General features: G+C 48.7%; 1 protein-coding gene across 2 annotated transcripts in view; it reads left to right on the top strand.

The window, feature by feature from the left end:
- The window catches only part of LOC144152180 (sodium- and chloride-dependent GABA transporter 1-like), a 58428-nt gene extending 54452 nt beyond the window's left edge, over positions 1 to 3976 (top strand). For both annotated transcript variants that reach the window (XM_077683404.1, XM_077683405.1), the window contains exon 14: positions 3563 to 3976. In XM_077683404.1, coding sequence (XP_077539530.1) covers positions 3563 to 3661 — 99 coding nt within the window. In that variant the 3' untranslated portion in view covers positions 3662 to 3976. The remainder of the gene's footprint in view (positions 1 to 3562) is intronic.
- The last annotated feature ends 9864 nt before the right edge of the window (positions 3977 to 13840 follow it).

Raw genomic sequence — 13840 nt, 5'->3', positions numbered from 1 at the left:
GCATAGTACTGTAAGACATGCCACTTTCTAGTTTGCTTTGCACAGGAGAGTACATGCATCGGAATCTGATAGGTGTGCTGTAGTAGTAGCCTTCTCCTATCATGATGAGTTATTGGCTAAGGTGAGTTCCCGGATTGGATTGCGTGCTGCGGCAGCCATTTTTCTAACAGCAGAAAAAATAAAAATGACCTACATTCGAGGTTTTTATGCAGAGCTCTAAAACTTAATTTGTAACCCTCTGTTGCAACATGCCTCATAACCCAGGCATGAAGTCCTTAAAGGCCAACTGCACTCAAATTTTTATTTGTCCAAATAAGTAGTCTATGCTCTTAAAATCACCATGGCGAAATCCTTAGCTTCGTAATCACAGAAAGCGCTAGGTACCGCCGTTCAAAGTAACTCCAAGCAGACGATCTTTGCACCTGGCGGGGAGTCGTCCAAGCGGCCTGTGACGGAGGTTGGGGAACCTGTCTTGTGAAGCTCGTGTTTCTCCGGCGACTTGCTGGACACTCCACCGGGCGCAGGGATGCGTTCGCCCGGGGTTTCTCTGCTACACCCCCATGCGGTACCGCCGTCACCATCACGTTTAAAACTAACCGCATAGGTTGCAATATCCTCCATTTTTCTCAATGCAATAAAAGAGATTAGAAGCCTACAAACTCTTCACGCGCTTGCGAACGTCTTGGAGTTAGCAAAACTCTTTTTACTTGAAAATAATATTGTTACTCAAAGAAATAAATAGCGCAAAACGAGCACTTGCCTTACATTTGTCATTCCTTTTGCATTTATACCACAGAAAAAAAAAAAAAAGATATTTTATAAATTCTTGACCACTTGCACTTCCGCGTCCAATATTCGCCATATTTGGGCTGGCCCAACGCCACCTCCATCCTTTAGACCTTTCCAAAAGTTTGGCGACCTAAATAGAGTTGTTGTACTTGCGGCTATAAACAATTGTGCGACTTTGCCTCACTCGCTAAGTGAACCAAAATCAGCCTTTCTCGTAGTGACAAATAAATCAGCACAAATATCGGCCGTCGTCTTCGCAAAGTGCGAAAACTAACGAAACTGCTCCTCTCCTAAATAATAGACTAGATTTTTGTTCAGTTCCCAAGTGACGAATTTACTTTGAGCGTTAGATTTAGTTTATTTGAAAGTAAAATGTTTTCAACAGCACCTGTTTCTGGTTAAAAAAACAGCGGTAGATGGGAAATGTTTTCGTGCTTTAGTGCATCATTTAGCTGTGGAAGCTGGCTTATAGTTTCAGACCTCTTTTATAATTTGATTCTCGATGTGCAGCAAGGTGAAAAATACTGGGCCGGTATTCACAAGCTGTTTGTACGTAATGTATAGTAGAAATAGTGATTGAGCGACGTGATAGCCGAGGCGTTGGCTATAACGAAAGCTGCTTTTCGAAATCGTACGAGCAAGTAGCTTTGTAAATCAGGGTCCACTTTTTTACTCCCAATGCCAAAAATTGCTACTCCGGCAGTTATTATGATGGAAAAAAATTACTGTCGGGCGGTCAACTTCATCTTGACTGATACCAACGGAATGCTGGAATTGCGCCTAACTCCATTATTATGGGCATATGTTAGTGGAAGTTCTTCTGTGGAAATAACAGTGCGAAACGCAACGCTACCACGCACATTTGAAGGCGGCTCTGAGCGTATGTCACATCCGGCCGCTGCTATGGCCACCTTTTCCATTCAGTTGCGATTCCGAAAACGGCAATGTCGCGAGTTGTTTGTGTCGCGCGCGTTGATGCTTGAAGTGCAGTATTTTGCCTTTCGTACCCTTTTTATGTGTACTATTAGGTGACATTATTTTTACGTTGTCGAAAATTTGAGTGCAGTTGGCCTTTAATTAAGTGGGGACACTTGTCTTCAAACAACTTCTTTTAATTTTCAAGTAAACTTTGTAAAACTTATCAGTCTTGCTGCTTTTCCCCCACTGATTTCAAATATGCCATTATTTTTTTTCAGCTGGTCAATTAGTTCCCAAGATAATTGGAGATAATTAGCCATTTTTGGTCAAACAATAGACAAAACAGCGTTGGTCATAGAAATGTAACCTTTATATTTTTCAATACTATGAACCCTGGTGAATGCAATAATCGAAGCAGTTTTTTTTTATGCAGCAGTTGGAACTAATTTTACAGCTCAATAAACTTTGGTGGCACCAGTGATGCAGAACCATTTTGAGTGCCCATTTCAAACACCAAAGTTTAATAAGGCGTAAAATCATTTCCGAGCGATGCATCAAAAAACTGCTTCAATTATTGCATTCACCAGGGTTCATAGTATTGGAATATATAAAGGTTACATTTCTATGACCAACGCTGTTCTGTCTATTGTTTGACCAAAAATGGCTAATTATCTCTAATTATTTTGGGAACTAATTGACCAGCTGAAAAAATAATGGCATATTTGACATTAGTGGGGAAAAAGCAGCAAGACTGACAAGTTTCACAAAGTTTATTCGAAAATTAAAAGTTGCTTCAGTGTCTCCCCTTAACATTATTAATAGCATTTGCAACCTTTGCCAGATTTTCCAAATTTGCTACAGGTGTAAAAGTTCGCAGTGCATGGCAACGCTAGTTTGTTGCACAGAATCTGTCTGCACGCAGATAGCAGATTACATGTAAAGTGGCCGTGAAGACAAAATGCAAGCTTTTTCAGTTTGAAGAAAAGAAAACAAAACGAGCCTTTGGTAACTCACTCAGCTCTAGTTCAGCCGTGAAAAAAGAAAGAACGAAAAGCTGTCAAATTTTATGGCATACGTCAACAGTGACGTAACCGTCAACATACAAAACAACAGTTATCAGTGCCTGGACTGCATGTTATAATTCAAGTAATACACTCAAATCAGAACTAGAGGCTTGCGCTGCTGAGCACGAGGTCGTGGGTTCGATTCCCGGCCGCGGCGGCCGATTTTCTGATGGAGGCGAAAAGCAAAAACGCCCGTGTGTACAAAATTTCGGCGCACGTTAAAGATCGATCCCCAGGTGGTCAAAATTAATCCGGAGCCCTCCACTACGGCGCGCCTCATCGCCTGCGTTGCGTCGGCGCGTTAAACCCTACAATCAATCAATCAACTAGAGGCACCGTTACAGTGCGCCCAGCTTGGTTGACCGCCGCCAATCACACGAACAGCTCCCTGTGACATTATTAGGACACTGTGATAAAGTGGCTGTGATTCATCACTGCTTCACCTGCTTTCCTTGGTATTTAGTTGATTTGTTGGGTGTTTGCCTTAAAATTGAAGTCATTGTTATTGGGTCGATGCAGTCATTTTAATAAATTAAGCTCTTGTTTTGTCTTCATGGCCCCTTAAAAAATTATGAGCGCTAGTATTCATAACCTTCACCAAATTTCCCTATTTTGCTAAAATTGTGACAGTTTGCAGTACTCTGAAATCCAAGTTTGCTGGACATACTCTGTCTGCGTGCAGATTGCGAAGATAGCTGTGGCAACCATGTTAGTGTTAGCCGCAAGCTGCAGTCACCCCCGCTTACGCTTTGTTCCTGCTTGCCTCTCTTGCACGACGTTGGCGGCTGCAGCGACTTCAACATGGCTTGACGTCCGAACTAACGCCTGCGATCAAGGATGTTGGGGAACCCTCGGACCCGCTGCTGAAAGCGAGCGACAGAACCGACTGACCGTTGTCTAGGGACGACTGTCGTTTGGTGCTTGTGTGCCTTCATTGACCAATGGCGTGCCCGTGACAACCAAGTTGCGTGAACTGTGACACTTGTCACGCCTTACTTTGCCGTTTTATCGGTACACGTTTACGAAACGGAGTGACTCTGCAAGTGTAGCAAGGTCAACACACACCTTGCCGTCCCATTGTGTGTGCAATATTGTCACACGCTTTTTCCACGGAAACGCTGTATTTTTGTACTATATTGTATTTGCCGTCGTGTTGTATGTTGACAAATGTTATATTTTCTTTATAAAGATGTTTAACGCATTAAGTAGTGTTGCGTGAATTGTTTGTCTCTTCTTTTTGTTGGGGGGCCTTCCTGGAGAAAGAAGGGACTTGGTGTGGGGAACAGAAAAAGGAAAGGGGAGGGAAAAGAAGTGACGGAAGTGCATGTCAAGTGGGAAGCATTGAGTGCAGACAGTTGCAAGTACTGTAGTCGGGATGATACGTATCTCTTGGGGTATCGAAAAAAAATTGGCGCACCTTGCACTACTGGTGCAAGGCTGGAAAAACAGCGGAGCTGGAGGTTGACCTAGCTTCCTCCAGTTTTGCTAAGTTTTGCTAGGCTTTCCTAAGTTTTGTTAGGTTTTGAAATTTTCTTGTTGGGCTACGCTAGGTGTTGAGGGGTGAGGCCAAGTTTAGCCGGTTTTTACAAGGCCGTTCCGGGTGGTCCCCCACACTGACAGCAGATCCCAAAGGGGAAGAAGACAGGTCGACTTCCAGCTCCGCTGTTTTTCCAGCCTTGCACCGCTAATGCAAGCTGTGCCAATTTCTTTTTGTGTGTGTGTGTGTGTGTGTGTGTGTGTTTTAGTATCCCAAGAAAGAGTATAACCTTCAAAATGGTATAATAAGGGGTAACAAGGGCTTGACAAGTTCTAGTTGGTTGAGCATACTGAAAACAAAGGCACTACACAGCGGGGACTAGAAGAAACCTGTAGACGATGCCCCTTCCAAAAACTTTATTTGGAAAAACCCTTGGTTAAATACACTGTTATGACATCAAATCGTTACACCAACAACATGTCCAACTTGTGGATCAGAGATAAGCAAGAGAGAGAGATTGTAGAGGCATACTTCATAAGGTAGGAGACAAGTGCACCGTCATTTGCATTGTCAGTCAAGAAAATCTCGTTCTTAAATGGTCACATGTAGGTTTGCACACGTTGGTGTGACGATTTGATGATGTGAAAACTGTATTGAAACCAATGATGATGTGAAAGCCAAGGGTTTTCACAAATAAAGTTTAGTTGGGAGTGGTGCCGCGTCTGGTTGTACATGTTATTCCTGGCCCCGTTGTTTAGTGCCTTCGTCCTCCGTGTAGATGGTATTCACTGAAAAGTTAAGCTGTCAATTTCTTCACTTGGCAACATTGGAAACGGCCATGGACATGGCGCAGCTTGTGCCACTGCGCCCACACGCCGCAGAAAAAAAACACCGGCGTGCGTCGTCTGCTTTGTTTCAACCCGATTCTCAACGGTGGTGTCAACAGAGATGTCATTAATCGCACTCAAATCGGAGTCGAGGCATTAATTTGTGTTCGGTAGGGTAGAGCTTGGAACGTCCAACACGCATCATGTGCTTGGCACGGACAAGTACGGCCATTCCGCGCAGCCCAAAGTAACTAGTGAAGGCGCGCCAGTGAAAACAACCTGTAGTTAGAGGTGCACATATGCGTATGCCCCTTATGCTCGCACTCGAGCAGGCGTGAAAGCCGGCTTCACTGTTATAATACTATATCTGCAGTGGTGCACCTTTTCAGGCAGCGCAGTTTTTTAACAGCAGAGCTGTTTAGGCGCACACAAATCCGTCTGGCGGAGACAAAAAACCCCGAGCGCACGTGAGCGCGTGCCTCGTTGCTACCGCCGGGCGTCGGCCAGGCTTGCGCATGCGTGGGCTTACGCCACATAAGGAACTCCCGCCTTCGTCATCGATCTCTTCACAATCCACACGTGGAGACGGCCACCGGACCAGCTGACAAAAAAATGGAGGTCTATGAGGCAAGGATGCGCTACAAGAGGATTTTCCCTACGCGGCTGTGCCACTGGAAGACAACGACGATAGGGATGACGATTTTTACTGTACATACTTTAATAGTCTTTGCTTTACAGTGCCGTCCAAAACGACATTGTACTTCTGGGGTCCGGCTGCTCCCACTCTCCTGGGATCTGCTGTCAGTGTGGGGGGAAGCTAAGCCGAACCCCAGCTCTGCATTTCTCCATCGTTGCACCACTAGTGCAACCTGGGCCATTTTTTTCTTGGTATTTTTTTGCCAACGCCACCGGACCAAGCTCCCGCTTAAACAGCTCCGCTGTTAAAATTGGTGAGCCGAACCATACATATGGTGGCGTACTACCCAGGGAAGCTGGTTCGGTTTCATTCGATTGCACACACTCGCGAAACAAAATACGGTGGACAGGGAGTAGTCGGAAGGAATGCGCAAAACTGCTGCGTTCTGCTGGCCGGCAGTGTCCATATGAGTGGCGGCGGGAGCGGCTGTGTCGCGTTCAACGCTACACTCTCTCCCTATTCCCCGCCTTCTCCCTCTCCGCGGCTTTAATGCAGGTCCGAACGCCAACGCCACACACTCTCCATCCGCCTCCGCTTCATCCGCGCCCTCTCTCCCTACTCGGATTCCTGGCCGCGGACGCAATTTTTCCGCTGCCATTCCCGGACTCGTGTTCCTCCGCAGGAATGTATGCGCGGGTGCATACAGGGGCAAACAGCTTCGCTGTATCAATATTTGTATTATTCGAAGTTCGTATTACGAGAAACGCACTAAGCAGACGTACGCAAAAAATATTAACATTTATTTTTCAACTTGAACCTGCAGAAGTGTGTTACACTTATGTCGTTTTCTTTACAATGATATAGTCGAGCGATTCTGACTTGGAAAACACGCGCCGCTTTATTAATTTTGCGTTCGTGGCACGACAAACGCACTTGGCCTTTATTTTTGCGTACTTTTTCCAGGCGCAATACTGATTGCTCTCGGCTCTCTGACCTTCTGTTGATGCTGCAGAACAGCGACCCCGCCATACCTACGTCATAGCAGCAGTGAACCGCGCCTCAACCCCCTCTACCTCAGTCGCCATCCGCGCTGCCCATCCCCGCTATCGTCCTGGCCACCGCCCTCCACCCCACCCGTACCACCATATTAACGGATTCACCAACGGCTGTTAGAAATTTCTGCAGGGGCACCATTTCGCTCCTCACCAACAAAATTCTCTGCACCCACCCCCTCCTGAGCGCTCCATCTCCCTTTTTTAGACTCCTGGCCATATGTGCTTTGGCTGCGCGGAGAAGGCACACGAGGCGGCCCGAGCATTGATTCACCGGACCCCGGCCTCAACAGAGCTTTCGCATTCCCCTCCTTACCTAGAACTACTACTCACCTTCCGTGAAATCACCCTCCATCAGAGGCTCTCACGACCCGCCGCGGTGGCTCAGTGGCTAAGGCGTTCTGCTGCCGAGCACGAGGACGCGGGTTCGAATGCCGGCCGCGGCAGCCGCTTTTCTGATGGAGGCGAAAAGCGAAAACGCTCGTGTGTTAGAGATTTCGGCGCACGTTAAAGATCCCGAGGTGGTCAAAATTATTCGGGAGCCCTCCACTACTGTGCGCCTCATCGCCTGCGTTGCGTCGGAGCGTGAAAAGGCTAATCAGCTTGCCCGAGACGCATACATCCGGGCTCCCAGCAACGACTGCCAAAGTCCGACATCTCAGGAACCAACTCACCCGCAACTTCACCTTAAAGAATACAAAACAGCGAAACGTCTACTCAGAGCTCCCCACCCTAACCAGCCCTAACCTAGCAAGACAGCAGCAAACCCTATTCCGACAGGCACAAGCCGGAACACTTGAAACACCTGCGAGGCTACATCTCATCAGATATGGCAGAGCAACACCCTTACCATCATGTTCACAGTGCAAAATTACAAATAACCAAGACCACACTCTTTGGCAGTGCCCTCAATAGATCCACATTAGAAAACAATATAGTAGAGAGTGGCTGACCTCACCTAGAAGAGAGGAGGAGCAACGCGGCCTAATTGACTTCGTTCAAGGAGGAGGAATCAACTTTTACTGAGCCCAAGAAATCGGTGATGCGCGCTGGCACCAGACGGGGTGGTTCCCTAGTTACGGGACCCATATGTTCCCAGCAGCTCCTGGCCCCTGTCTGTCAGTGCGAGCTGAGTCGGCAGGGCGGGGCTGGTCAACAAGGTCTCCCATCGCTCAAGGGGTTGGGGATTGGGGGTGTTGTGGGGAAGGGAAGGAGGGGGGGTCTTGAGTTCTGTACACTCTGCCAAGATGTGCGGCAGGGTGCCCCTCTCTCTTTTGCAAAACGGACAGAGCGTATCGTGTTCCGCAGGGTACATGCGGTTCATCAGTACGGGATGCGCAAGGGATCCCGCCTGCGCTCGACGCAGGATCGTCTGTTGCTGCCTAGTCAGTTTGGGGTGCGGTTCCGGCAGTCTGCACCTCTCCTCTCTGTACATCCGGGTAATGTCCCGAAAGCTGGTTACCGGGTGCGGTAGCTCTTCCGGCTCGTTCTCGGCCCGGATTGACATTTCTCGGGCATGGCAGTCGGCGATGGTGTTGCCTGCTACCCGCGAGTGAGCCGGGACCCACACGAGCTCTATGGCTCTTCCCGCATCCGTTATAGCAGAAGCCTGGGCCGAGGCCTCTGAATTTCGCAGCGCTCCCTACAACTCCTCACTTTCTACGTGTAAATAAAATATATATCTCTCTCTCGAGCAGGCTCGAAAGCCGGCTTCACTGTTATAATACCGTACCTGCGGTGGTGCACCCTTTACAGGTGGCGCAGTTTTTTTTCTTGTTTTTTTTTTTGCCCACCGGGCCGAGCTCAAGCTTAAACAGCTTCGCTGTTGAAAATGGGATCGTCAAACCATTATTAATAAATAATTACAGAATAAATCTTTTCCACGAAATCGACTCAGTTTATGATTATGCGTAATAAAACCAATAAAAACTCGTTAATTCGAACCGGAAGGGGACACCATCTCAGTTCGAATTAATGAAAGTTTGAACAGTACACGCTAATAGGGAAGCAGTACGGCATGTCAATGATGTATTCCTTGAAAAACGTCGTAATTGTCGCCTGCCAATTGCTAGGCCTATAGCGCGACTGCGAGCACGTTCTTGCTCTAAGTAGCGGATAGGGCGGAAGGCCTCCTCTTCACATTTTTCAAAACTAAACAGGAGACCGGCGGTATTCCATCAGACCCCGACATTCGAGCGTACGGCCGCACTGGTGCTGCGTCCTCCACCTCTTTGTTGTCACTGGCAGCGACAGGTTTTGCGTTTAATGACCTACGAAATGATGTCCTGATATGTCAGCTCACCACAACACACTGCACTCGCGTTCTCACCGACGTAGTCCGCAAAGATGACGTCTTCGAAAGCGTGCTCCATGCGGGTTTTAATGTGTCTTACCTAATTTTGCCTCCCCTTTCCGTTTTTTCCCACTTTCCGGAGACGATGCAGCGCCGGTAGCACGTAGTTTGAATTATCCGTGGCGGAATTTACGTTCGAATTGACGAACTCTTTTATACATAGGCTGATACGGGAGCTTGGCCGGACCAAATCGTGCAGTTCGATTTATCCATGAATTCGAATCATTGAAGTTCGAATTAGCGGGCTTTCACTTTAGTAGGAACATAACAAGCGTGTAATTCAACTGTTCGATTTGTTGTATTCTTCAGTCAATTATTGGCACGCCAGAGTCTCTTTTTGTAGCTAAATCGCCCTCCAATGAAACGTCCTGGGGCGGTATTCTCGAGTTTTGTCCCTTTTGCGTCCCTTTCAAAAGTGTCCCTTTTGGTGAGCCCTGATTGGCTAACAGCAAACAACCGGAAGTGACGTAACGCAAGCGCGGCAAACCTACTGCCAACCTTCCTCCGTGCTGCCAACGTCCACTTCTTAACCGGAAGTACGTCACAATGAAAGGGACGCAAAAGGGACGTTTTCAAAAGGGACAGTTACGAGAATACCGCCCCTGGTGCCTAACCGTCCGTGGGCTGATATGTCCGCTCACCGAAAGTCCGTCAAAAAATAACCCAATGAAACCGTGTTATTCTATTCCTTACGTTCTGTAGATTACGGACTGTTGTAGTTAATCGTTTTACTTCATTTAACGATTCATTATCACAACTATTATGTGAGCAATCGGTGGCAGTAAAGTCCTCTTTTTTACAGTGAAGTGGTTCTTCGCTCGTTCGTATGCATTTCTTCTTGCCGGGGTCCGCCAACAGGATTGTTCAGCAGAATACGCTTTGGAGCAATGCGGTATTTCTCTGAATCTCGACGCTTGGGCGGTCTGTTTTTGCCGCCATCAGAAAGCGGCCGCATCGCCCGGGAGCAAATCGGCGGCCTTGGGATCAACAGCACAACTCCTTAGCCGCTGAGCTACTCCAGCGGGTTATCCACTAAACCTGATTAACACGGAGAAATTGCAATTATTCATCAGCCACATAGGCTGTTCAGCGCTGCTTCTCTATCGGTAACCATCGTGCATAACGCCTTTTATCGGCATGCAGAGATGCCACCATTTTTTTTTGTTCCGGTGTCCGCTATCACTGCATTCGGGGCTTTCCCAAACGCGGGCCAAGAGCCGTTCATTTGTCCTTCATCCAGGCGGGAATATGGTTGCCGTGGCCGGTAATTCTAATGACTTGCAACGCAGTTGCACTGCTTTTAAGATGCAAGCGCTTGCGAGCCGTCTGCGACAACGCCGGCGATACCATGACGTGGTGACGTTGCGTTTTCTGCCCGACGCCGCTGCTAGTGCGCCGCGCGCGAAGACGCTGCATCACATCTGTCTAGACAGCCAGGTCTGTTTGCTCGCAGACGATACTTCAGCCGCAGCGCATCTTGGACGCACGGAGCGAGCTCGTTCCAGTGCTTGGATTTCGGTCTGTTTTACGGCGTGAAAACAGTGTAAATTGTTGGCCATACCTTCGTTGATGGGTGTGCGAATTGTGGGGGTATGTGTAGCAGTGACAGAGACGTGGTTCATGCCGTTCCCTGTGGACTAAACGACAACTGTTATAAGTCGGTGGCGCTGCGCAGTATCCGTCGGTATTCGCTGCCCTGTGAACTGTCGTGCAAAAGAATTTTCCTGTCGTTTGGAGCTTTCAAAACGTGACAACTGTTGAAGTTTACAATTTTCAAACCATACGTTGGTGGGCAAGTTGGCACCACAAACGCTTTCCGCGTTGGACAGAGGTCTGTTTTTGTGTCAGTCACAGTGGTGATAGAGGACACTGCATTTAAGGAGCAACCTAGAGGACATTTCTGGGACTTTTGCGTTGACTACTGATGATGATGGTGCAAGGAGTTTCCTCTGGAAGTTGTGTGCCGCCGGCTGGCTTGAAGGATGGATCATCATGGAACAAAGATTGCCGGTAAGCTTACGATTTAAACCATCATTTTCTCCTGAGTGGAAGCAATGTATTAATAATAGCCACAATAGCCGGTTAGGTTTTTTCTGGTTAGGATTTTTCTGGCTGCACTTTGTGCGCCTGGGCTTCGTGATCCGTGAAGCGTTTGTGAATTACCCTGACATATATCAGCAAGAAGCAGTGTCAGCACTTCGTAAGGTTCTCTACGGCAGTATAGCACTCTGCATTTTTTGCTATTCTTTGCGGTCAAAAATGGCTCCCACAAACTCTCGACGAAACTTCTACATATAAGAATATATAAAGCATGTGAAGTAGGGATAACGCCGCTGGCGCCGGGACATGGCGAAGTTGAGTGCAACGTCATTGCGCCAGGTGAAGTGTTTCGTGAGCGGCGCGCAGGTGCTTCGTCACGGCTGTCCAGACACCCGGTGGCTTTGCCTGCCTTCGTTTGGAGGCTGCTCCTTTCTTAGCCGTGCCGGGACGCGAGCGCTTCTGCACGAAGGCTTCTAAAGGCGATATGTGCTACCAGAGTCCCTTCAATGACTCTGGTGCTACTTAAGCACGAGAATTCAGCTCTCTCTTTGTCTGTCTATACGAGTGACTGCGAGTGGTGAGGGCGCGTGGTGAGTGGGAGCGGTGATGGCGACTATTGAGCGTGAGCGCGAATTAGTGTGAGTGAAAGCGAGTAATGAGCGTATAAGCGCGAATGTTGAGGGCGAGTAATGAGCGTAATTGCGAGTGAATGCGAGTTGGTAGGGCGAGTGGTGAGAGGGAGTGCGAGTGAGTGTGAGTGGTGAGGGCGACTAATGAGCGTGAGCGCGAGTTAGGGTGAGTGAAAGCGAGTAATGAGCGTAAGCGCGCGTGGTGAGGGCGAGTAATGAGCGTAATCGTGAGTGAATGCGAGTGGTATAGGGCGAGTGGGGAGCGGGAGTGCGAGTAAGTGTGAGCGGTGAGGGCGGCTACTGAGCGTGAGCGCGAGTGAGGGTGATTGAAAGCGAGTCACTGACGTAAGCGCGAGTTGGTAGAGAAGAAGAAGAAGAAGGGGTAGTCGGGGGTGGGGGAAGGGGAGACAGAGGCCGGTAACTGTCTGGCGTTTCGCCGACACCTCAACCGGCCGAACGGAAGCGAGAGGGGGGACAGTAAATAGAGTAGAGAAGGAGGGATGGAGGAAGAGAGGGAGAATAATAATTCGGCACGCGACTCTTCCTTGTAGCACGCACCCGTCCCTGCAGACAGGGGAAACAACTACTGGAAAAGGGGTTACACACTGGTTGGCGGTTATGCTGGTAGGGCGATTGCTGAGCGGTAGTGACTGTGAGCGGTGGCGCTCACACTCGTACTCACTCACGCTTATTAGAGCGTGAGCGCGAGTTAGTGTGAGTGAAATCAAGTGATAAGCGTGAGCGCCACTGAGTGCGAGTGGTGAGCGGGTGTGCGAGTGAGAGTAGGGGAGGGTGAGTAATGAGCGTAATCGCGAGTGCGAGTGGTGAGAGGGATTTCGAGTGGGCGTGAGTGTTGAGGGTAAGTAATGAGCGTGAGCGCGAGTAAGTGTGAGTTGTGAGGGCGTGTAATGGGCGTAATCGCAAGTGACTGCAACTGGGGAGGGCGAGTGGTGAGCAGAGGTGCGAGTGAGTGGTGAGGGCGGCTCATGAGCGTGAGCGCGAGTGTGAGTGATGAGGGCTTGTAATGATCGTAAGCGCGAGTGAGTATGAGTGGTAAAGGCGAATGGTGATCAGGAATGTGAGTGAGTGTGAGGGCGAGAAATGTGCGTTAGCTCAAGTGAGTGTGAGTGGTGAGGGCAAATATTGTGCGTTAGCGCGAATGAGTGCGAGTGGGGAAGGCGAGTAGTGAGCGTGAGCGCGAGTGAGTTCTTGGGGAAAAATATACTTTTTGTAGTGAGTGCGAGTGAGTGGCATCCAGGTATAGCCTTGATAGTGAGTGTGCCAGCAAGCGGAGCAGAGGTGTTCTGTAAAAATTCCTTTGGTTGCTTTTTCATAATTTAAAGTATGAACCGCTTTCGTTATACAGAGGTTAATAAGACTCGCGTTTCCTTTGATGTGTGCGAAAAAATGGTAGCAAAAGCTACGCCACCGCTACATGCAGCAGAAACGACCGGGGTGCCGTTGTAGTCGTGATCAAATCCCTGTTTATCGTACTTCTGAGTTAATCAGTGCAATTAAACGTGATGGGGCTATCGTTTCATCCTACGAGACGCACAAATTTAAAGGAGTCCTGAAAGGCGTTTTGAGCACACTAAATGAACAAGCGCAGTGGTTAAGTTTGGTGGCCAACGGTCATCTGGGCCAAGTGGAGCGGAAAGCTCGCACTTTTGTTGCAAAGTTTGTTGCCACTTTCCCGGCACCCTTTCCTGCGTGTTTTTGGAGACCGACATCTAAACGCATGTACGTCATCAATTCTCCCACGTGCGTCACGAATTAGAGATCCTGCTATTGGATGGCTTTTTTCTCGCCCTTCCGGCGAAGAGAAGCGTCATCTGCTCAGCGTCGGCGGGTTGCGGCGGCACCTTTGGTTAATTAGTGCTTCCTGCCGCACGCTTACACGCTGTCGCGTTCGTCTATATTTAGCTTTTCATTACCACGCTTCTGGTTGTGACGCCGACTCGTCGGCCGACTTCCGAGTTGGCGTAACCGCGTTGTCCCGCTACTCGGACGGCGACACAAACACGTTGGCCGGTCGAAAGTCTGCGTAATACGAC

Source organism: Haemaphysalis longicornis, unplaced genomic scaffold (assembly GCF_048455015.1).
Source record: "Haemaphysalis longicornis isolate Haplotype H1 unplaced genomic scaffold, Haemaphysalis longicornis Haplotype H1 scaffold_9, whole genome shotgun sequence".
Classification (NCBI taxonomy): Eukaryota; Metazoa; Arthropoda; class Arachnida; order Ixodida; family Ixodidae; genus Haemaphysalis; species Haemaphysalis longicornis.
The sequence above is the reverse complement of the archived record's forward strand: the minus strand, read 5'-3'. Positions and strand labels throughout refer to the sequence as shown.